Source organism: Ranitomeya imitator, chromosome 9 (genome assembly GCF_032444005.1).
Source record: "Ranitomeya imitator isolate aRanImi1 chromosome 9, aRanImi1.pri, whole genome shotgun sequence".
In the NCBI taxonomy this organism is placed as follows: domain Eukaryota; kingdom Metazoa; phylum Chordata; class Amphibia; order Anura; family Dendrobatidae; genus Ranitomeya; species Ranitomeya imitator.
In genome coordinates, this window is record NC_091290.1 from 5,156,619 (window position 1) to 5,182,856 (window position 26,238).

Below are 26,238 nucleotides of genomic sequence, written 5' to 3' on the forward strand. Positions count from 1 at the left end.
ACCCGTTAATCGGAGCTGGTGGCAGCATACCTTGTCCTGCACTTTTGGGAGTCATTGTAGCGACGGCGGCATTGATAATTATTGTTCCCGCCTGAGTGGGAGTATTTACATCGCCCTCGCTGCAGCGTGCCCAATAGCCAGTACATAGCAGGCAGCCTTTCTGGCGATAATTACCCTAGGTGCAGTACCCTGACTGACCTGAGGGTGAAGGGGGGCGCCAGAGAGCTGCAAGTTTTCAATCGGAACTGTAAAGCGGGATATACATAAATCCCTGCAGTTAGGGTTATATTGCAGAGCAGTGGGATAACTAAAATAAGCCCCTGCAGTAAATTGAGAGGTCAATAGCCATGCTTGTGTTTTCATCACATTGGAGCGGTGGAGGGATAACCAAGATAAGCCCCCCTGCACTTGTGATAGCCGTGGGCTGGCCAAAGGTCACCCCGATCCGTGACATAGGGGTGACAGTCACGGTGTGAATCCATGACATGGCGCTGCGCAGTTATAGAGTGCCCTGTAAAGGACAGAGGCTGATGGCGCTGCGCAGTTATAGAGTGCCCTGTAAAGGACAGAGGCTGATGGCGCTGTGCAGGACAGAGGCTGATGGCGCTGCGCAGTTATAGAGTGCCCTGTAAAGGACAGAGGCTGATGGCGCTGTGCAGGACAGAGGCTGATGGCGCTGCGCAGTTATACAGTGCGCTGTGCAGGACAGAGGCTGATGGCGCTGCGCAGTTATACAGTGCCCTGTACAGGACAGAGGCTGGTGGCGCTGTACAGGACAGAGGCTGATGGCGCTGCGCAGTTATACAGTGCGCCGTACAGGACAGAGGCTGATGGCGCTGCGCAGTTATACAGTGCGCTGTGCAGGACAGAGGCTGGTGGCGCTGCGCAGTTATACAGTGCCCTGTACAGGACAGAGGCTGGTGGCGCTGCGCAGTTATAGAGTGCCCTGTACAGGAGAGAGGCTGGTGGCGCTGCACAGTTATAGAGCGCCCTTTACAGGAGAGAGGCTGGTGGTGCTGCACAGTTATAGAGTGCCCCGTACAGGAGAGAGGCTGGTGGCGCCGCGCAGTTATAGAGCGCCCTGTACAGGAGAGAGGCTGGTGGCGCTGCACAGTTATAGAGTGCCCCGTACAGGACAGAGGCTGATGGCGCTGCGCAGTTATAGAGTGCCCTGTACAGGAGAGAGGCTGGTGGCGCTGCACAGTTATAGAGCGCCCTGTACAGGAGAGAGGCTGGTGGCGCTGCACAGTTATAGAGTGCCCCGTACAGGACAGAGGCTGATGGCGCTGCGCAGTTATAGAGTGCCCTGTACAGGAGAGAGGCTGGTGGCGCTGCACAGTTATAGAGCGCCCTGTACAGGAGAGAGGCTGGTGGTGCTGCGCAGTTATAGAGTGCCCCGTACAGGAGAGAGGCTGGTGGCGCCGCGCAGTTATAGAGCGCCCTGTACAGGAGAGAGGCTGGTGGCGCTGCACAGTTATAGAGTGCCCCGTACAGGAGAGAGGCTGGTGGCGCCGCGCAGTTATAGAGTGCCCTGTACATGACTGAGGCTGGTGGCGCTGCACTGATGATGGGTGCTCTGCACTCTATAGGTAACACTATCTTCACTCTTGTGGGAACTGGGGGGTGAAGGCCTCGCCCTTCCAGGAGGGACCCCGCTGCCTACTTACAGCATGTACATGATGACCCCGATGCTCCAGATGTCGCACTGCTGACTGTAGTCGTGCGCGTTGATCACTTCGGGAGCTGCCAGTAAAGGATAAACACGAATATTAATACAGAAATCACGTATAAATGCTTAAACACGCGGCGCAGCGATTCCGCTGATGGGGTCTAATTTATTCCCCGATGAGTCCAGGACGACAGCAGATGTGGAGATGAATTATGTACAGAGCTGTTCAGTCCGCGTTTCCCCCACAGAAGTGATGACTGGAGGAATATTCGGATGAGCGGTGACTGCGGCGCGGAGGTATATAGAAGAGACAGGCTTAAAGGTTTGATGTGGCGGCTGCTGATCCTGCGGAACATCACCCAACGGGACGGACCTGCCATGTCTCTACATAGTAATGGCCCCTTAAGAAAGGACTCTGGGCCCCGGCGATCTTACCCATATATATCGGGGTCCCACAGGTGGACTGCAGCATGTTCTCACTGCCCACCCCACCTTTCTGCACGGCCAAACCGAAATCTGTCACCTGATGATGGAAAACAATAATTAGTAAATTACATCATAGCGGATACATCTCAGTCCCCAATTTATAAGAGGCGATGATTAGAGGAGGCGCGGATGATGGGGGGGCGTGGATGCGTGCAGGATGGGGGGCGGATGTGCGGTGGTCTCCTTTCTTTATAGGGACCGGGATCCACCAACGCCTGACTGCAGCTCTGGTCTAGAACGTGCGCATATTCAGGAGCAGACCCCACACAACACACCTTTATGTTCAGCGCCATCACTTCACCTTCTGCTACGTCCGGGCTCTGCACTAAAATGTTCTCCAACTTCAGATCCCGATGCACGATGTCTATAGGAAAGAAACAAAGATTATAGCAAGAAGAGACCCCACAATGTCTGCCGTCATACAAGACCGGACCCTCACCGTCTGCCCTAAAACCGGACTCCAGAGAACCTGCACCGACCAACAGTCACCAGACGTGGAATAATGTATACCCCCATTATAGGAGCTCAAAACGGGGGTCTGTCCACAAGCGGGATTCCCATTAACAACCAGCAGAATAGTGAGTGCAGCTCTGGGGTATAATACAGGAGGTAACTCAGGATCAGTAATGTAATGTATGTACACAGTGACTGCACCAGCAGAATAGTGAGTGCAGCTCTGGGGTATAATACAGGATGTAACTCAGGATCAGTAATGTAATGTATGTACACAGTGACTGCACCAGCAGAATAGTGAGTGCAGCTCTGGAGTATAATACAGGATGTAACTCAGGATCAGTAATGTAATGTATGTACACAGTGACTGCACCAGCAGAATAGTGAGTGCAGCTCTGGGGTATAATACAGGAGGTAACTCAGGATCAGTAATGTACTGTATGTACACAGTGACTGCACCAGCAGAATAGTGAGTGCAGCTCTGGGGTATAATACAGGATATAACTCAGGATCAGTAATGTAATGTATGTACACAGTGACTGCACCAGCAGAATAGTGAGTGCAGCTCTGGGGTATAATACAGGATGTAACTCAGGATCAGTAATGTATGTACACAGTGACTGCACCAGCAGAATAGTGAGTGCAGCTCTGGGGTATAATACAGGAGGTAACTCAGGATCAGTAATGTAATGTATGTACACAGTGACTGCACCAGCAGAATAGTGAGTGCAGCTCTGGGGTATAATACAGGATGTAACTCAGGATCAGTAATGTAATATATGTACACAGTGACTGCACCAGCAGAATAGTGAGTGCAGCTCTGGGGTATAATACAGGAGGTAACTCAGGATCAGTAATGTAATGTATGTACACAGTGACTGCACCAGCAGAATAGTGAGTGCAGCTCTGGGGTATAATACAGGATGTAACTCAGGATCAGTAATGTAATATATGTACACAGTGACTGCACCAGCAGAATAGTGAGTGCAGCTCTGGGGTATAATACAGGATGTAACTCAGGATCAGTAATGTAATATATGTACACAGTGACTGCACCAGCAGAATAGTGAGTGCAGCTCTGGGGTATAATACAGGAGGTAACTCAGGATCAGTAATGTAATGTATGTACACAGTGACTGCACCAGCAGAATAGTGAGTGCAGCTCTGGGGTATAATACAGGATGTAACTCAGGATCAGTAATGTAATATATGTACACAGTGACTGCACCAGCAGAATAGTGAGTGCAGCTCTGGGGTATAATACAGGAGGTAACTCAGGATCAGTAATGTATGTACACAGTGACTGCACCAGCAGAATAGTGAGTGCAGCTCTGGGGTATAATACAGGAGGTAACTCAGGATCAGTAATGTAATGTATGTACACAGTGACTGCACCAGCAGAATAGTGAGTGCAGCTCTGGGGTATAATACAGGAGGTAACTCAGGATCAGTAATGTAATGTATGTACACAGTGACTGCACCAGCAGAATAGTGAGTGCAGCTCTGGGGTATAATACAGGAGGTAACTCAGGATCAGTAATGTATGTACACAGTGACTGCACCAGCAGAATAGTGAGTGCAGCTCTGGGGTATAATACAGGAGGTAACTCAGGATCAGTAATGTATGTACACAGTGACTGCACCAGCAGAATAGTGAGCGCAGCTCTGGGGTATAATACAGGAGGTAACTCAGGATCAGTAATGTATGTACACAGTGACTGCACCAGCAGAATAGTGAGTGCAGCTCTGGGGAATAATACAGGAGGTAACTCAGGATCAGTAATGTAATGTATGTACACAGTGACTGCACCAGCAGAATAGTGAGTGCAGCTCTGGAGTATAATACAGGAGGTAACTCAGGATCAGTAATGTAATGTATGTACACAGTGACTGCACCAGCAGAATAGGGATGATGAAAGCCAAAAATCTAATCAGTGTTACAGCCATGTCTGTACTTTACATAACAATTGTATGGAAAGGCTCTCTAAAAAAAAAAATATAAAGAAAAATAGTGCAGATACGCGTGTAAACTATTGAGTATTCAGAGGTTTGGGACGCTACACAGCATTGTACACGAGCGTCTGCCATGACACTATTTCTCCTTATGCCCTGCAGACTGTGAGCCCTCGCGGGCAGGGTCCTCTCTCCTCCTGTACCTGTTAGTGCCTTGTTTTACTCATGTTTATTGTACTTGTCTATATTTGCCCTGTTCACATGTAAAGCGCCATGGAATAAATGGCGCTATAAAAAATGAATAATAATAATAATAAAATGGGTAATGACATTTGTCAGTAATAAAGCCTGAAAGGCTCAGTTTGTGCAATGCCCCAAAGCTCCCAGCAGAGGGAGACAGCGTCCAGCCGCTCAGATAACAGGTCGGAGCTGCCATCATCCTCACATTATTTTCAGGGGAAGCAACAAACGCACTAACAGAATGGTTGTTACAAAACCCGGCAGAAAACGAGGGGTGAAGCCCTCAGCAGTCCTCACTTAGCTCCGCGACAATGGTGCATGCACCCGACAGCACACAATTAGAGCTCCTACAGTGGCTGTCTGTCCTCCAGGCTCCTGAGGGGGGTGCACAGCCGGGTCCCTAAAGACGAGACCACCGCAGCACCCACTCTCCAGCCTGCAGGACCGATTGTCAGCATCACTCAGCAGCAGAGCTGCGTACCATTCTTGTGCAGATAGGCGATGGCGGAGGCCAGGCTGTGGATGACATGTCTGGTTTCACTCTCTGACAGAAGCTTCCTCCGGTGCAGGATCGTCCGCAGCTCTCCACCTTCACACAGCTCCATCACCAGGTAGACCCTCTGAAAGGCAAATATCAGCATCTCCAGTTACATCCAGAGCTGCAACTCAATGCTTCTATGTCTCTGGCTACATCACAGGCTGCAAAGCCGCAACTCACCCACTGCAGCCGCCTACGCAACGCAATACTCACAGCGGCCCCGTCCAGTGGTCTCCCACAGCACCGGCACCAGACCGGCCACTCATGGGTGTGCTCCAGAGCAGAGGAGGAACCTGAACCAGCAAGTGTCCAGCTCTGGAGGTGACTGGAGGATAAGACACCATGTAACAGCAGAATAGTGAGTGCAGCTCTGGAGGTGACTGGAGGATAAGACACCATGTAACAGCAGAATAGTGAGTGCAGCTCTGGAGGTGACTGGAGGATAAGACACCATGTAACAGCAGAATAGTGAGTGCAGCTCTGGAGGTGACTGGAGGATAAGACACCATTTAACAGCAGAATAGAGAGTGCAGCTCTGGAGGTGACTGGAGGATAAGACACCATGTAACAGCAGAATAGTGAGTGCAGCTCTGGAGGTGACTGGAGGATAAGACACCATTTAACAGCAGAATAGAGAGTGCAGCTCTGGAGGTGACTGGAGGATAAGACACCATGTAACAGCAGAATAGTGAGTGCAGCTCTGGAGGTGACTGGAGGATAAGACACCATTTAACAGCAGAATAGAGAGTGCAGCTCTGGAGGTGACTGGAGGATAAGACACCATTTAACAGCAGAATAGAGAGTGCAGCTCTGGAGGTGACTGGAGGATAAGACACCATTTAACAGCAGAATAGTGAGTGCAGCTCTGGAGGTGACTGGAGGATAAGACACCATGTAACAGCAGAATAGAGTGCAGCTCTGGAGGTGACTGGAGGATAAGACACCATTTAACAGCAGAATAGTGAGTGCAGCTCTGGAGGGGACTGGAGAATAAGACACCATGTAACAGTAGAATAGTGAGTGCAGCTCTGCAGGTGACTGGAGGATAAGACACCATGTAAGAGCAGAATAGTGAGTGCAGCTCTGGAGGTCAGAGGATGATAGGACATTATGTAACTGCAGAACAGTGAGTGCAGCTCTGGAGGTGACTGGAGGATAAGAATGTAACAGTAGAATAGTGAGCGCAGCTCTGGAGGTGACTGGACTTTTAGGTTTTACCTTTGCGTAGATTGTGCACTTTGATTCATGAAATCATTTCCTTTCCTCCTTTTTGGCTTTTTGGTCTGGACAGTTACCGGCGAGGGGGCAGATGCGACATTACAGGGTCTCTGCCGCAAATAAATGGCAGAATTCGGGGCACTCACCTTGGGCGTCTCGAACACTTCCTCCAGGTGGATGAGGTGGTCGTGATTAACCCTTTTCAGGATGGAGACCTCTCGTTCCAGCAGTTTGACAGCGGAGCTCCCGGCCTGAAGGAGAGTGGCAGCATGAAGTATCAGTCAGCGCAGAGCGGGCATGCTGGGGGCAGTAGTACAGAGGAAACGTTTTACCTTTTCTCTATGGACCTTTTTAATCGCCCACTTCTTCCCCGTCTCCTTGTGTGTAGCTTCAATGACCACCCCAAAGCTCCCGCGTCCCAACTCGTTACTAAACGTATAGACTTGCTGAAACATAAAACGAATAAAGATTATGAAGAGAGAAAGACAGCAAATGTCACAGAGGATACAACGTACACAGGTCTCTTCACACGTGCCGTCATAATACACAGGTCTCTTCACACGTGCCGTCATATAATACACAGGTCTCTTCACACGTGCAGTCACATAATACACAGGTCTCTTCACACGTGCAGTCACATAATGCACAGGTCTCTTCACACGTGCCGTCATAATATACAGGTCTCTTCACACGTGCAGTCACATAATACACAGGTCTCTTCACACGTGCCGTCATATAATACACAGGTCTCTTCACACGTGCCGTCATATAATATACAGGTCTCTTCACACGTGCAGTCACATAATACACAGGTCTCTTCACACGTGCCGTCATATAATACACAGGTCTCTTCACACGTGCAGTCACATAATACACAGGTCTCTTCACACGTGCAGTCACATAATGCACAGGTCTCTTCACACGTGCCGTCATAATATACAGGTCTCTTCACACGTGCAGTCACATAATACACAGGTCTCTTCACACGTGCCGTCATATAATACACAGGTCTCTTCACACGTGCCCGCATATAATACACAGGTCTCTTCACACGTGCAGTCACATAATACACAGGTCTCTTCACACGTGCCGTCATATAATACACAGGTCTCTTCACACGTGCAGTCACATAATACACAGGTCTCTTCACACGTGCCCTCATAATACACAGGTCTCTTCACACGTGCAGTCACATAATACACAGGTCTCTTCACACGTGCAGTCACATAATACACAGGTCTCTTCACACGTGTCCTCATAATACACAGGTCTCTTCACACGTGCCGTCATATAATACACAGGTCTCTTCACACGTGCCCGCATATAATACACAGGTCTCTTCACACGTGCCCGCATATAATACACAGGTCTCCTCACACGTGCCGTCATAATACACAGGTCTCTTCACACGTGCCGTCATATAATACACAGGTCTCCTCACACGTGCAGTCATATAATACACAGGTCTCTTCACACATGCCCTCATAATACACAGGTCTCTTATATACCGTGGACTGTGAAAGTATTCACCCCCTCTGGCTTTATACCTATTGTGTTACATTACAACCGGTGTGTAAATATTTGTGTCATCCGCATTGTGTGTGATGTATCAGCACCGAATAGTCTACACTAGTGAAGGGAGAAAAATATCAGCATAAATTACATGTATGGGATCAAATAGCTGAATATTGGCATGTGCAAATGTATTCACCCCTTTGTCTATGAAGTCCCTAAACACTTCTGGTGCAAGCAATTCCCTTCATAAATCCCCTTGTTTAGTGACAGGACGTCCCCCTGTGTGCAATCTAATGGTCACACTGTCAGTATATACACGTCACCCTCTGTGTAAGGCCACAACACCATTAATAAGAGGCACCACTAACCAAACCACACCACCGAGAAGACCAAGGAGATCACCACCCACCACCGTGAACACCAAGGAGATCTCCAAACACCACCGTGAACACCAAGGAGATCGCCAAACACCATCGTGAAGACAAAGGAGATCGCCAAACACCATCGTGAACACCAAGGAGATCACCACCCACCACCGTGAAGACAAAGGAGATCGCCAAACACCATCGTGAAGACAAAGGAGATCACCACCCACCACCGTGAACACCAAGGAGATCGCCAAACACCACCGTGAACACAAAGGAGATCACCAAACACCACCGTGAAGACAAAGGAGATCGCCAAACACCATCGTGAACACCAAGGAGATCACCACCCACCACCGTGAACACCAAGGAGATCTCCAAACACCATCGTGAACACCAAGGAGATCTCCAAACACCACCGTGAAGACCAAGCAGATCTCCAAACACCACCCTGTATTATATTGTTATATTAATTACGGTATATTATACAACACCCTGTATGTTGTACATCCTGTATTATGCCCCAGAGCTGCACTCACTATTCTGCTCGTGCAGTCACTGTGTACATACATTACATTACTGATTGTCAGGATGCACACCGTGACCGTCACCCGTACGTCACGGGTTGGGGTGACTTTAGGCCAACAGACGGCTATCACATGTGCAGGGGGGCTTATCTTAGTTATCCCTCCACTTCACAATGTGATGAAACAACACACACAAGGCTATTGACCTTAGTTTACAGCAGGGGCTTATTCTAGGTATCCCACTGCTCTTCAATATACCACAAACTGCAGGGATTTATGTATATCCCGCTTACAGTTCCACTTAACACTTGCAGCTCTCTGGCGCCCCCTTACTCTCAGGTCAGATTAGGGTACTGCACCTGGGGTAATTAGTCGCCAGAAAGGCTGCCTGCTATGTACTGGCTATTGGGCACGCTGCAGCGACGCGATAAACTACTCCCACTCAGGCAGGAACAATAATTATTAACGCCGCAGTCGCTACAACATCACCCAAAAGCCGGCACACGGTACGCTGCCACCAGCTTCGATTAAACGGGTCCGAAGCTAACCCAAAACAGAAGCGCAATTCCCTTCAGAAGACTTAGGGTACGTATTAGAACAGGAGAACGAATCTAGTATATTAATTATTATACTCCATAAAATTTAGGCAGTGTTTTATCAAAATATTTTACAAGGATGTTACAAAAGAGACAATTGCAAATATGTACAGGGTAATTATAAAAAAAACAAGGATTACATGAGAATAACACTTACATGTGTTCAAAGCATTGCATGGCAGGCAACCAGGCTAGTGGAGTTTCCATCTGTCCCAATGCATGAGATACAGCTCTTCAGATCAGACTCATGTCCTTCCAGCAGCAGACCGACTGCTGGGATCTGGGCAGACAGTTATAGCTGCAGCCTGTGCCATCCCAGAAAGGGGTTGGATCACCTCGTCCCTCCTACCTCTTCAGTTAACTAATTTTACCCTAACTTTTATCTAATTTCTATAACTCCGCTCCAGAACATGTCATGGTCATAACAAACCCAGCATTCATCTCGTATTAACATTGGCATTTTAACGAGATCAAATATGTCCTATCTGGGATACATATTTACAGAGAAATCCCTACTTCTTTACCAGATGGAGCCAGTGTTTAGAGTGATGGGTAGATCCACAGAGGGAGATTAAGAATATATATTTGCGTGTTCTTAACTTAAATGGTTTGCGTAATATCTTACAAAAACAGAACAAAGAACTTCCATGGATTCTAGAGATTTCTAATCCAGTTCCTGCTGGAGGAAGATTCTAGCCTGGTCGTAAAAATTCCTTTAGGCAATAAAACTCCCATGTACATTGGCAAGGCAGCTCTTGCCTGAGTGAAAGGGAAGGGGTTTTTTTTTAGCCCACAGCCTGCTAGCAAGAGAAACTACTTATATGATATTTCATACAATATCGTGACACTGATCCTGAGTTACATCCTGTATTATACCCCAGAGCTGCACTCACTATTCTGCTGGTGCAGTCACTGTGTACATGCATTACTGATCCTGAGTTACATCCTGTATTATACCCTAGAGCTGCACTCACTATTCTGCTGGTGCAGTCACTGTGTACATACATTACTGATCCTGAGTTACCTCCTGTATTATACTCCAGAGCTGCACTCACTATTCTGCTGGTGCAGTCACTGTGTACATACATTACATTACTGATCCCGAGTTACATCCTGTATTATACCCCAGAGCTGCACTCACTATTCTGCTGGTGCAGTCACTGTGTACATACATTACATTACTGATCCTGAGTTACATCCTGTATTATACCCCAGAGCTGCACTCACTATTCTGCTGGTGCAGTCACTGTGTACATACATTACATTACTGATCCTGAGTTACATCCTGTATTATACCCCAGAGCTGCACTCACTATTCTGCTGGTGCAGTCACTGTGTACATACATTACTGATCCTGAGTTACATCCTGTATTATACCCTAGAGCTGCACTCACTATTCTGCTGGTGCAGTCACTGTGTACATATATTACATTACTGATCCTGAGTTACCTCCTGTATTATACCCCAGAGCTGCACTCACTATTCTGCTGGTGCAGTCACTGTGTACATACATTACATTACTGATCCTGAGTTACATCCTGTATTATACCCCAGAGCTGCACTCACTATTCTGCTGGTGCAGTCACTGTGTACATACATTACTGATCCTGAGTTACCTCCTGTATTATACTCCAGAGCTGCACTCACTATTCTGCTGATGCAGTCACTGTGTACATACATTACATTACTGATCCTGAGTTACCTCCTGTATTATACTCCAGAGCTGCACTCACTATTCTGCTGGTGCAGTCACTGTGTACATACATTACATTACTGATCCTCAGTTACATCCTGTATTATACCCCAGAGCTGCACTCACTATTCTGCTGGTGCAGTCACTGTGTACATACATTACTGATCCTGAGTTACCTCCTGTATTATACTCCAGAGCTGCACTCACTATTCTGCTGGTGCAGTCACTGTGTACATACATTACTGATCCTCAGTTACATCCTGTATTATACCCCAGAGCTGCACTCACTATTCTGCTGGTGCAGTCACTGTGTACATACATTACATTACTGATCCTGAGTTACTTCCTGTATTATACCCCAGAGCTGCACTCACTATTCTGCTGGTGCAGTCACTGTGTACATACATTACTGATCCTGAGATACATCCTGTATTATACCCCAGAGCTGCACTCACTATTCTGCTGGTGCAGTCACTGTGTACATACATTACATTACTGATCCTGAGTTACATCCTGTATTATACCCCAGAGCTGCACTCACTATTCTGCTGGTGCAGTCACTGTGTACATACATTACTGATCCTGAGTTACCTCCTGTATTATCCTCCAGAGCTGCACTCACTATTCTGCTGGTGCAGTCACTGTGTACATACATTACATTACTGATCCTGAGTTACTTCCTGTATTATCCCCCAGAGCTGCACTCACTATTCTGCTGGTGCAGTCACTGTGTACATACATTACATTACTGATCCTGAGTTACTTCCTGTATTATACCCCAGAGCTGCACTCACTATTCTGCTGGTGCAGTCACTGTGCACATTATATCTGCAGGACTCACTAGCTGTCACTAGGGATGCTGATCGGCGGCCCCACGCTCGCACTCCGCGCTGTGAGCTCTCTCTCATGCCGCCATCTCCTGTCATACTGTCACCCTGAGGACCTGACTGCTGTGGGTGAGGACGATCCACACAATGGCCATTATACTCAGCTATGTTAAGAACGCTCTTGTAATAAATTACAGGCTGTCACATCGGGGGGGGGGGGGGGGAGGGGGGGCGCTCTGCGTCGTTAAGTGACCGCCTCAACATGGCAAGAGACGGAGGATAAGACGAGAATCCAAGAACAGGATAAACCAGGACAAAACCTGGAGAACTGTCCAGTCATGAAGAGGTTAATGGGTATCAGCATTTTACATAGCAAGCCATGTCCTGGACATAAGAAGAACACATGGCTGAGAGAGAGCGATCAGAGAAAAGAGGCCGGGACAGAGGAAAAAGAAATAATAATAATAATAATAATTTTTATTTATATAGCGCCAACATATTCCGCAGCGCTTTACAAATTATAGAGGGGACTTGTACATACAATAGACAAAAGAAAGGAAGGAAGGAAGGAAGGAAAGAAGGTGAAGACAGAGAGAATTACAGCAGAGACAGAGACTTGGGGAGAGAAAGCGGAGGCAGAGACAGAGCTCAAAGCAGAGGGAAGGAGAGGAAGAGACAGAAGCCAGAGACCGGAGACCAGAGGTCAGGACAGAGAAAAAGATGAAGGAACAGAAGACACGACAGAAAGAAGAAGAGAGAAAGAGGAATTGGTCAGGACATAGAAAGAAGAAACAGCAGCAGCAGAAGAATGAGCAAACATAAGTGGCAGAGGAAGAAGAGGAGGACGGCAGCAGAGGAAGAAGAGGAGGACGGCAGCAGAGGAAGAAGTGGAGGACGGCAGCAGAGGAAGAAGAAGAGGATGACGGCAGTGGTGGGACAGTGAGGTCAGGAGGAATATGAGGATGGCAGCGGCACGACAGTGAGATCAGAGGAAGAAAAAGAGGAGGACGACGACAGCAGCAGTGGGACAGAGCAGAGGAAGAAGAGCAGTACGACGGTAGAGGAAGAAGAGAATAGGAGGATGGCAGCAGCGGGATAGTGAGCAGAAGAGGATGATGGCGGCGGCAGTGGGACAGATCAGAGGAAGAAGAGGAGGAAGACGACGACAGCAGCAGTGGGACAGAGCAGAGGAAGAAGAGGAGTACGACGGTAGAGGAAGAAGAGAATAGGAGGATGGCAGCAGCGGGATAGTGAGCAGAAGAGGATGATGGCGGCAGCAGTGGGACAGATCAGAGGAAGAAGAGGAGGAAGACGACGACAGCAGCAGTGGGACAGAGCAGAGGAAGAAGAGGAGTACGACGGTAGAGGAAGAAGATGAGGAGGAATAGGAGGATGGCAGCGGCGGGACAGTGAGAGCAGAAGAAGAGGAGGAGGAGGAGGAGGAGGACAACGACTGCGGCAGCAGTGGTACAGAGAGCAGAGGAAGAAGAGGAGGAAGACTGAGGAGGAGGAGGACGGCAGCAGCTGGACATTGAGAGCAGAGGAAGAGGAGAAGGACGGTGGAGGGACAGTTTAGAAGAGGAGGACGACGACAGGAGAGAGAACAGAAGAAGATTAGGATGACGGGACAGAGTAGAAGAGGAGGATGAGGATGACGAGACAGAAGAGGAAGAGGACGGTACAGAGGACGACAAAAGATGATATCAAGATGTTATAAAGAGAGGAGGTGAATCACAGGCCGCAGAGAACTCTTGGACAGGAGACTCGATACCTTGATGGCGGCTTCGTCGTCCATGCGGGTGTGCGGCACCTTATTCTCTGCGCTGCTGCTTCGAGACCACTGCGCCGCCATCTTCCTCCCATCTCGTCCTTCTGAGCTCAGCATCTTAAATACAATAATGAAGAGAAGGATGTGATGGGGTGTGGACGCGCACCGTGAGGAGCACTAGTGACCCGCAGCATTGGGTGCGGCAGTCCGCCAACACCGGAGATATGGGGGGCACGGTCTCCTCTTACCTTCCATGCTGTCACTTATACAGGGGAGCGGCCCCCCAATCTCTGCCCCCCACATTCCCCCTGGGTCTCCCCAATCTCTGCCCCCCAATCTCTGCCCATTCTCAAACACAGAATAATAGTTAAACAAAAAACAGTACAGATAACTGCTATTTAGAATGAAGTTAACCAACATTAAGCCAATCACACTGCTTGTATTTTGCTGGGGCTCCATTCACACCATGGGGTATTTTTTTTTTTTTTTTTTTATTGCTTACTCCTCCTTTCTCACTATGAAATGTGGACTCAAAATGCAAGGAGATAGATATCCAAGAACATGTAATGAAATCCTAGCACTAATTCCTTGCAATTGCACTTTCAGAAATCTGCATAAAAAGCGGTTTACTTACAAGAAACAAGTGACAGTGACAGACAAGCTGGAGATGATCAGCTCTCCTGGTCACACAGGTCTCTGTGCCTGGGCGCTATCCCACTCTCCCCCAGCAGAGGGCGCTCTGCCTCCACCTTCCATCCACACTGATGGCTACATAGAAGCCACAGAGGGAATTTATGGGATCACATTCTGATTATTAAATATTAGCACAGGGTCCGGTGTCTGCACAGGGCGAGGGTGCGCCGGCCATTATTACCTCCGCAGGGTGAACGCTCACAAGATTAGTGTGGATTTCACTGAAAGATGAAACCAAGGAGAAAAATGATCTTACAGAGCTAATTAATTAAGTGAGAGGCCAGGAAGGTTTGTCATAGTCCTGGGGTGCCGGACCAGTGACCAGAGCAGGCAAAGGGTCACCTGACACCCAAGGTGGTCTCCGGCACCAAGGATCCCACTGAATAATGTCTCCAGATCACACTGTCCCCCTACAGACATGACAGGACTGATGAGCCCCTCTTATAACGCTCCAGTACCGATATCAGCCTCTTATAACGCTCCAGTACTGATATAACCCCAGACACTACACCATATGTGACTGATATCAGCCCCTCTTATAACGCTCCAGTACTGATATAACCTCCAGACATTACACCATATGTGACTGATATCAGCCCCTCTTATATCGCTCCAGTACTGATATAACCCCAGACATTACACCATATGTGACTGATATCAGCCCCTCTTATATCGCTCCAGTACTGATATAACCCCAGACATTACACCATATGTGACTGATATCAGCCCCTCTTATAACGCTCCAGTACTGATATAACCCCAGACATTACACCATATGTGACTGATATCAGCCCCTCTTATAACGCTCCAGTACTGATATATCCCCCAGACATTACATCATATGTGACTGATATCAGCCTCTCTTATAACGCTCCAGTACTGATATAACCCCCAGACATTACATCATATGTGACTGATATCAGCCTCTCTTATAACGCTCCAGTACTGATATAACCCCCGGCACGGAGCAGTAGTTTGCAGTCAGTAATATTCAGACTTCCTGACCCCGGTCGCCTCCAGCACTGCAGGTAAACACCATCCGCTGCGCCGCATTGTGCCCATAATCCGCACTACACGACCACAGCACAGGGCGGCCGGTGCCTGGAGATCCCGGTATTAGTGTATTACAAAACCCACACAAAAGTCACAGCGTCCGTAGAGAACCCAAGCGGAACGCACAACACCGGCCACCAGGAATACAGGCCGGGGAGAAGATCACTGCCGCTAATCACCATAGGACGCGATGCTCCCAAATAATACAATTGTGTAACACTAGGCAGCGCCACAGCCAGCGCACCCAACACTAGTGAGTGCCACAACCAACACACCCAAAACTAGTGAGTGCCACAACCAGCACACCCAACACTAGTGAGCGCCACAACCAGCACACCCAACACTAGTGAGCGCCACAACCAGCGCACCCAACACTAGGCAGCGTCACAACCAGCACACCCAACACTAGGCAGCACCACAACCAGCACACCCAACACTAGGCAGCACCACAACCAGCACACCCAACACTAAGCAGCGCCATAACCAGCACACCCAACACTAAGCAGCGCCACAACCAGCACACCCAACACTAGGCAGCGCCACAACCAGCACACCCAACACTAGGCAGCGCCACAACCAGCACACCCAACACTAAGCAGCACCACAACCAGCACACCCAACACTAAGCAGCACCACAACCAACACATCCAACACTAAGCAGCGCCACAACCAGCACACCCAACACTAAGCAGCACCACAACCAACACATCCAACACTAAGCAGCGCCACAACCAGCACACCCAACACTAAGCAGCACCACAACCAACACATCCAACACTAAGCAGCGCCACAACCAGCACACCCAACACTAAGCAGCGCCACAACCAGCACACCCAACACTAGGCAGCGCCACAACCAGCACACCCAACACTAAGCAGCGCCACAACCAGCACACCCAACACTAGGCAGCGCCACAACCAGCACACCCAACACTAAGCAGCACCACAACCAACACATCCAACACTAAGCAGCGCCACAACCAGCACACCCAACACTAGGCAGCGCCACAACCAGCACACCCAACACTAAGCAGCACCACAACCAGCACACCCAACACTAAGCAGCGCCACAACCAGCACACCCAACACTAGGCAGCGCCACAACCAGCACACCCAACACTAAGCAGCACCACAACCAGCACACCCAACACTAAGCAGCGCCACAACCAGCACATCCAACACTAAGCAGCGCCACAACCAGCACACCCAACACTAGGCAGCGCCACAACCAGCACACCCAACACTAAGCAGCACCACAACCAGCACACCCAACACTAAGCAGCGCCACAACCAGCACACCCAACACTAAGCAGCACCACAACCAGCACACCCAACACTAAGCAGCACCACAACCAGCACACCCAACACTAAGCAGCGCCACAACCAGCACACCCAACACTAAGCAGCACCACAACCAGCACACCCAACACTAAGCAGCGCCATAACCAGCACACCCAACACTAAGCAGCACCACAACCAGCACACCCAACACTAGGCAGCGTCACAACCAGCTACAGTGTAAAGCATGGGGGAAAGCTAAAACTGCTCCTGAGGAGACAGGAGGATTCTAGACTACCTCAGACACCCGTGGACAGTGCAGCTGTGCTGGAGTCACTAGTCTCAGCCATGTCCTGGCAGCAGCGGCAGGCACTGTTCTTTGCCCCTCCCCGTTGTCTGGTGGCCGCACTCCTTGTTGCTCTCCATATTTGCGTTGCCATCATCTCTACATTAGACGGTGACACTGATACACTGGTATTCAGCTCCTGACGTCAGCAGAAGATCAGACAAAACACGGGGCGCGTCCCGGCCAATATTTGCAGAGCGTCTGCCGGTCCCCGACACCAGAACGGGCGATTCCCCGGATCACAGCAGCAGCTCCAGAGTCACAGAGAAAAAGTCACCGCCGTCATCACCGGCAAACCTCCAACTCCACAGCCCTGGTTATCACGGGGATGAGCAGCAAACTATTAGATTTATTCTGCATTGCTTATATGCTTATATAGCGCCATCGTATGCCGCAGCGCTGTACAGACACTGAGCCCCAATGGGGACAGAGATGGCAGTCTACAATCCCCATCAGTCTCTGGAGAGTGGGAGGAAACCCACAAAATATGGGGAGAACATACAACCTCCTGGCAGATGTCGTCCGCTGTGGGATCTGAACCAAGAACCCCAGCGCTGCAAAGCAACAGCGCTAACCGCCGAGCCGCAAAGCAACAGCGCTAACCGCCGAGCCACACGCAGCGCGCTAACCGCCGAGCCACACGCAGCGCGCTAACCGCCGAGCCACACGCAGCGCTAACCACTGAGCCTATGTGACCGAGCCATGGGACCGTGCTAACCACTGAGCTTCTGCGCTGCACTCTTTACGGTACAGTACTAACCACTGAACTTACACTAACCACCGAGCCGCCTAATCTATTTGCTTTTACTTGATTTGCTATACACAATCGGAATGAAAGCCATGTGGAAACCATCAACAAGCAGGCCATCTGTAAGGATAGGGATATTAGATTCCCCTATAGACGGCGGTGATCACAGTCCGGCGCCTCCTGATGCAGGAGAGCGATGAGCAGTGCACACAGGATTACCTGCACTGACACACTGTGACAAACCCTTAGGACAGAAGTATTCGGCCTCTGCAGGTTTTCAGGCTCTGGATGGGAACAGAAAACTTTCACTGACAGCAAGCAGAGATCCTGAAGACACCGAGTTTGTGAAGTTATGAAGTTTCCACGACAAGGATTTAGTACCCCCTCATCTCCACTATATGCGTGCGGGAATATCCTGTGTTCTCGCAGGTGGCAGCCATGAGAACGTCACCGACAACGTAACAGCACCATTCTGCCCAGGAACCAGGAGGCCCAGGATGAGCATGGTCAGAGCCGTTTCCGGAACAGTCACCAGCGTTGCTCCCACTGCAGCGTGCCAGAATCTCTGCACACCACCCAATCCTCCCACCAAACCGAAAAATGAGGCGCGCACGTCCCTGGCAGGGGGTAACCCACGAACAAACCTCTCCACAGAGCCGCAGGCAAGACACTGCAGCAGAACCGCCCCGAGCGTTGCTATGCCAGTAACTGGAGAGGACGGCGGCAAATCAGAGCAGCCGGTGGTGGAGGACAATGCCTGGCATAGACAGGCGATGAGCCGCAGCGGTGACGCACAGCGCCGTACACAAGGGTCAGTGAAGCGAACAAAAGCCACGCGTGATAAACAAGGACGCCGACACAGGTGGTCACTCACCGACACGGGCAGCGGGATGGAGACTGGCCCTATGACACTGGAATGTACGCTGTGGGGGCCACCACAAATCACAGATACAGGATGAACCTGCCAACCTCAGGGGGACACAGGACGACACCTTTATTGACAGATTAGGATAAAAGGATGGGGCTGTTCGGTTCAACATGCCCAATCCTCATGATTCCACTCTATCCATCGGGCACACGTGCAACCTCAGCATTTCCATGGCGGATCAGGAAGGAGCTCGCTCCACGTTAATACCTGGACCCAAGCATTCCACTTCCTGTACATGGAATGATGAGGGTTGTAGTCCGCACAGAGGGAAGCTTGGCTATGTGCACACGTTCAGGATTTCTGGCAGAAATTTCCTGAGAAAAACCTGAAATATTCTGCAAGAAATCTGCATGCGCTTTTTTGGTGCGTTTTTTTTTGCGGATTTTTCCGGACATTTCCGAATGCATGATATAGTGGGAAATCCGCAAAGTTAATAGACATGCTGCGTTTACCGCGATACGTTTTTTTTCGAGGAAAATAGAATTATTCTTACCGTTAATTCGGTTTCTAGTAACCCACCACGACAGCACACCTGGAGGATGTTACCCCTTTCCTAATAGGGACAGGAAATGACAAGGTTAAATAACCCTCCCTCATCCTCCCCTCAGTGTTATTATAAAGGACCACAGGAGAATGAATGCTTCAAATTATATTTATTCTTTTCAGAATGTATATCAAGCAAAGGGAGGGATTACTCCTGCTGTCGTGGTGGGTTACTAGAAACCGAATTAACGGTAAGAATAATTCTATTTTCTCTAGTAACCCCCCACGACAGCACACCTGGAGCAGTACCCAAGAGTAATTTTAGGGAGGGACTACAGCGCTAAGGACTTTTTCTCCGAAGGCTAAGTCTTCTTTTGACGTCAGGTCAAGCCTGTAATGTTTGGAGAACGTATGGACCGAGGACCACGTAGCCGCTCTGCATATTTGCTCGATGGAAGCACTGGCTTTCTCGGCCCAGGAGACAGCTGTTGCTCTAGTAGAATGGGCTGTGAGCTTTCCTGGTGGTGGGAGGCCTTGAATTTGATAAGCCTCCAGGATTGCTCTTTTGATCCAATTTGCAATTGTGGATCTGGAAGTCTTCTTCCCCTTATTCTGGCCGAGAAGATGAATAAACAGATTCTGGTCTTTTCTAATTTTCTCTGATGCATGAAGATAATAGAGTATCATTCTTCGAACATCCAAAGTATGGAAATGTTCCTCTTCCTCATTCTTTGGTTCTTGATAGAACGACGGAAGAATTATCTCCTGCGATTTGTGGAAATCAGAGACGACCTTTGGGAGAAAGGATGGGTCTAATCGCAGGATAAGCCTGTCCTGAAGAATCTTCATGTAGGGCTCATTGATTGACAGGGCTTGAAGTTCACCAACTCTTCTGGCTGTTATAGCTACCAGGAAGGTGGTCTTCCAGGCGAGTCTATCCATACTTATGGATGACAAGGGCTCAAACGGTGGCAGTGTAAGTCCTTTCAGGACTATATTCAAGTCCCAGGATGGAACTATATTTATGGGTCTTAGAGATATGCGGGATGCTGCAGTCATGAATCTTCTCACCCATCTATGGTCAGCTAAAGACTGGTCAAAATAAGAGCTCAAGGCTGCTACTTGTACCTTGAGGGTGCTGGGTCTGAGACCCTTTTCCAGCCCATCTTGTAGGAAATCCAGGATCTTGGCTAGGTTCGGTCTGTCTGGGTTAGGTTGTTCAGGAGCACACCATGTGATAAAAGTCTTCCAGATTTTTTGGTAGATGGAATTAGTGACTGTTTTACGGCTTTTTTGTAGTGTTTTAATTACTCTCTTTGATAGCCCTCTGGTTCTCAGAATTGAGAATTCAGAAACCAGGCATTTAGGTGTAACCTCTCGGGATCTGGATGGAGTATTGGCCCCTGGTAGAGAAGGTCTTTGACTGGTGGAAGTGCTATTGGTCCATCTATTTTTAGGCTGATGAGGGCCCCGAACCAACTTTTGGGCCAAAGTGGAGCCACTAAGATCACCTTGAGTTTTTCTGCCCTTATCTTCTGCAGGACTCTTGGTAGGACTGGCAATGGCGGGAAAGCGTATGCTAGCGAGAATGTCCATGGCTGGACCAATGCGTCCACAGCTAACCCCGGATTCATCGGATCTAGCGAGAAGAACTGGTCTACTTTTGCGTTCTGACTGTTCGCGAACAAGTCCACTTCTGGTTGTCCCCATCTTTTGACCAGTATCTGAAAGACTTCTGGGTTTAGGCTCCATTCTCCTGGATGGACCTCTGTTCTGCTCAGGAAGTCGGCTTGTACGTTTATCTCTCCTTTTATATGTAGGGCGGATATGAGAGAACATGTTCTTCGGCCCACGAAAATATTCTCGCTGATATTCTTTTTAGATCCTCGTGTCTTGTACTTCCCTGATGGCGAAGGTGGGCAACTGTTGTCATGTTGTCTGAGTATATTTTTATATGGGAATTTTGTACAAGAGTTACTGCCGCTTTGAGAACTTCTACTGCTTTTAGCTCTTTGAAATTTGAGGATTGCTGTGCTATTTCGGTTGACCAGAATCCCTGGAATATGTGCTGGTCTACCGTAGCTCCCCAACCTGGCATCTACTGTTATGGTCACTGCTGGGACCTGCAACCAGGGAACTCCTCTTATTAAGTTCTCTTTTTGTAGCCACCATGTCAATGAGGATCTTACATGCGGTGGTATCCGGATCTTTTTGTCTAGAGAACCTGGGGATCCATCCCAGCTTGATAGAATATGGGTCTGAAGTATCCTGGTGTGGGCTTGTGCCCATGCCACCATCTGGATGCAAGATGTCATGGTTCCTAGAACTGACATGGCCCATCTTAGAGATACTCTCTTCTTGTCCCGCAACAGTCTTATCTTTGATGTAAGCAGGGAACGCTTTTGTTCGGGCAAGAAATATGTTTGGTTGTGGGAATCTAATAAGACTCCTAAAAAGATCTTCGTTGTGGACGGAACCATATCCGATTTTTGGGGGTTTACCACCCATCCCAGGGATGACAGGATCTGGACTGTCGTTTGAAGATGTTCCTGTAGAATTGGAACCGTGGGAGCCACTACCAAGAGGTCGTCGAGGTATGGGATTATGCATATCTGCCGACTTCTGATGTAGGCCATTACCTCGGACATGACCTTTGTGAAGATCCTTGGAGCTGACGATAGTCCGAATGGGAGGACATTGAACTGGAAGTGGTCTATAACCTCTCCTCTGGTGACCGCAAACCTTAGAAATTTTCGGTAGGTCGGATGGACTGGGACGTGATAATATGCGTCCTGTAAGTCGATGGTTGCCATGACGAAGTCTTGCCCTATTAAGGGTACTGTCGATCTGACGGACTCCATTCTGAATCTTCTGTAGGTTACATACTGATTCAGAGGTTTTAAATTGATTATCATCCGATGGGTTCCGTTTGGTTTCCTTATCAGAAATAGGCTGGAATAATGCCCTTTGCTTCTTTCGTTTTCTGGGACTATGGAGATCACATTGTTGAATAAGAGATCTTCTATCCCAGTTATCAGGGTGGACTGTAGTTTCGGTGTTGATAACGTTGTCGTTTTCATTCTTTTTTGGGGATATGATGTAAACTCTATTTTCATCCCCTCTTTGACCAATCTTAAGGTCCACTGATCCACACCGATCTCTTGCCAGACTGGGAGGAAGTTTGAAATTCGACCCCCCACTATGACGGCGTCATTGCTTTCTCTGGTTTTGGGGTTGGGAAAGAAAAAGATTCCTGTCTTTCCCTCCTTTTGGATAACTCCAGTGACCTGTCTTACCCTTTCCTCTGTATTGAGGAGTATGCTCTTGCTGAGCGCGGAAGGGTCTTTTCCTAGGGTTTCTAGGTACTGGTAAGGTCTTTTTCTTGTCTGAAGCCCTCTCCAAAAGATCATCCAAGGCTGGTCCAAACATATACTTTCCCTTAAAAGGAATAGAACACAGCCTCCTTTTGGAAGTCATATCACCAGACCAGGATCTTAGCCAGAGTGCACGCCTTACTGAGTTTGACAGTGCAGATGATCTCGCCGTCACTCTCACGGATTCTGCGGAAGCATCTGCTAAAAAGCCTGTTGCTTTCTGGAAGATAGGCAAGGAGGCCAGAATATCTTCTCTCGGAGTACCTGAGGACAAGTGCTCCTCTAGCTGCCACAGCCAGCGATGCATCGATCTAGCCACGCAAGTGGATACTGAATTGATGTTCAGTAAGGACGCTGATGTTTCCCACGACTTTCTTAGTAGTCCGTCCATTTTACGTTCCAGAGGGTCTCTCAGTTGGGAGGCATCCTCAAATGGTAGCGTGGTCTTTTTGGCTAGTCTGGCAATCTGGACGTCCACTTTTGGGACTTCTGACCAGCATGACACTGTCTCGGCATCCACAGGAAATCTGTCTTTAATTTCCGCTGGAGTAGTCAGCTTCTTTTCTGGGGATTCCCACTCGTCCAGAACTAAATCCCGGATGTTTTGGTGAATAGGAAACACCTGACGCTTCCTAGAACGAAGTCCTCCGAACATCTCTTCTTGTACTGACTGGGCCGTCTTCTCCTCAACCTCCATAGTTTTCCTTACAGCCGTAAGGAGTTCTTCTATATCAGATGAAGAGAAGTAGTATCTCTCTTGCTGGACAGTTTCAGAGTCCAGGGATAATTCTCCTTCCTCTGGGGGTTCGTCTGATGTCTCAACTTGAGAGTCCTCCTGCTCTTCCTCCTGTGGATTAAGTTTCCTTTTCTTAGCCTCAGGATGGGCACTAGGAGATGGTGTAGGCTGGGAAAGAGTGGCCAGAGATGTTTTAATCTCCTGCTGGATTAAGGTTTTAATCTCCTCTATCAGGGATGGTTGTTCCTCTCTGATAATTTTGTCTGTGCATTCTTTGCACAATGATTTCTTGTATGAAGAGGACAGCTTCTTCATACAAACTGGCATTTGCGGGTAGTTTTTGTTTTGCTTCCTGATGTGGGTTCCTTGTCCCCCTAAAAAGGAAGGGGAAAAGGAATCATGAGACTACAACCCACATCAGGGAATGGACACCCGGGGCCAGATTACTCACTGGGGCCGGGATGGTGCTGTGTTCTGCAGGTGCAGAGCGCGAGGAAGTAGACATCTCCATAGTCTTCACCACACAGTGGTCCTACCTGCGATGTCTTCCTGTCCAGGGCCTGTATAGGCGACCGGACGCAGCACCTGTCCTCCTGGATGAGGACCTCCTCCTCCGGTGTCCGGAAGTACGTGGGGGGAGAACGCCAAGGTATCCCACGCTGTTTGCCTAGCGTTCCGGCTGGAACGCACAAGGAACTTCCTGTTTAGAGAAGCCGGCCGGCGTCTGACGTCATATCCGGCCGCCGGCTTCAGACCGGAAGTATTCACACGCGCGCGCGGAGGAGGAGAAGGGCTGGAGAGCTCAGAGAGGCTTCCAGCCGAAGAACGCCCCAGACCTTACCCACAGGTGCGGAATGGCGGCGAAAGGAGTCCCGAGTCGGAGGAGACGGGAGCAGCGACAGGGAATGGACGTAAGTCTGATCCCCGCTGCCCGGCTAGTTAACTATTCCCCCCGGTGACCGCTGCCGGCACAGTGCACCTGGGATGACCTCTTCATCCCTAGTAGGTACAGGAAAGAACACTGAGGGGAGGATGAGGGAGGGTTATTTAACCTCTTGTCATTTCCTGTCCCTATTAGGAAAGGGGTAACATCCTCCAGGTGTGCTGTCGTGGGGGGTTACTAGAGAAAAAAACGCATCATGTGCACAAAAATTAAGGAATTCATTCTAAATGATGGGATGCATAATGTATACTGTTTTTTTTAGGTTTTAGAGCGAAAAAAACACGAAAAATCAGCAACGTGTGCACACAGCCTTAGGCAAAGCACCCTCATGCTGTGTCCACCTAATAATTACCGCTCCATATTAACTCTACGCTGTCATTATCCCGTCTGATGATGCCTCACAGCCAACACAGACAGAAAAGCCATTGTCCTCCGAGTCAGAAGTAACCAAAGGCTCACAAAGAAAGAGCCGAACTGCCGCACAAAATCAACCTACAGAGCCCCCGACCAGGGACTGAGCTGAGGAGCTGACTCTCTGCTAGGAGCGGATCACCAGACAAAGTGCAAGCTCCTACATGTCAGACATGGAGAACACGAGAAGTCCCAGAAGATCGGAGAAGGGCAAACGTCATCCCTAAAAAGGAAAGAAGATGAAGCCAGGAAATTACAGGCCAGTGAGCCTTACTTCTGTACCAGGAAAGATCTGTGAGCAAATTATTACAGCATGTATGGAAGTACTTGGAAAAGAATACAGTAACTAACCAGAGCCAGCATGGGTTTGTACCAAACAGGTCATGCCGAACCAATCTAATTTCCTTCTATGATGGAATCACTGACTGGGTGGACCAGGAAAATGCTATAAATCTAGTGTATCTCGACTTCAGCAAAGCATTTGATAAAGTATATCACACTATCATTATTGAAAACATTACCAAGTATGGGATTGACAGGGCTACGATTAGGTGGATTGATAACAGGCTCAGTGCTCGCACTCAAAGAGTGGTGATAAATGGCTGCACATCCAATCGGAAGAGTGTTTCAAGTTGGTACCACAAGGCTCTGTCCTGGCTCCAATGTTACAAGTGGGGACCACAAGGCTCTGTCCTGACCCCAGTGTTACAAGTGGGGACCACAAGGCTTTATCCTGGCTCCAGTGCTACAAGTGGGGACCACAAGGCTCTGTCCTGGCCCCAGTGTTACAAGTGGGAACCACAGGGCTCTGTCCTGGCCCCAGTGTTACAAGTGGGGTACCACAAGGCTCTGTCCTGGCCCCAGTGTTATAAGTGGGGACCACAAGGCTCTGTCCTGGCCCCAGTGTTACAAGTGGGAACCACAGGGCTCTGTCCTGGCCCCAGTGTTACAAGTGGGGACCACAAGGCTCTGTCCTGGCTCCAGTGTTACAAGTGGGGACCACAAGGCTCTGTCCTGGCTCCAGTGCTACAAGTGGGCACCACAAGGCTCTGTCCTGGCCCCAGTGTTACAAGTGGGGTACCACAAGGCTCTGTCCTGGCCCCAGTGTTACAAGTGGGGACCACAGGGCTCTGTCCTGGCTCCAGTGCTACAAGTGGGGACCACAAGGCTCTGTCCTGGCTCCAGTGTTACTCAACTTTTTTTTTTTTATAAATTATCTAGATAAGGGAACTATAAACTGATCAAATTTGCAAACGATGCAAAGCCAGGAGGGATGGCTAAGGGTACCGTCACACAGTGGCATTTTGATCGCTACGACGGCACGATTCGTGACGTTCCAGCGATATCGTTACGATCTTGCTGTGTCTGACACGCTCCTGCGATCAGGGACCCCACTGA

General features: G+C 49.1%; 1 protein-coding gene across 1 annotated transcript in view; it reads right to left on the reverse strand.

The window, feature by feature from the left end:
* Positions 1–26,238, reverse strand: part of STK33 (serine/threonine kinase 33) — a 51,758-nt gene that overhangs the window by 12,856 nt on the left and 12,664 nt on the right. Inside the window, exons 2-8 of the mRNA XM_069740423.1 lie at positions 13,852–13,965; positions 6,890–7,003; positions 6,704–6,808; positions 5,283–5,421; positions 2,431–2,519; positions 2,105–2,192; positions 1,668–1,743 (exon numbers count right to left, since the gene is read on the reverse strand). Coding sequence (XP_069596524.1) covers positions 1,668–1,743; positions 2,105–2,192; positions 2,431–2,519; positions 5,283–5,421; positions 6,704–6,808; positions 6,890–7,003; positions 13,852–13,965 — 725 coding nt within the window. The remainder of the gene's footprint in view (positions 1–1,667; positions 1,744–2,104; positions 2,193–2,430; positions 2,520–5,282; positions 5,422–6,703; positions 6,809–6,889; positions 7,004–13,851; positions 13,966–26,238) is intronic.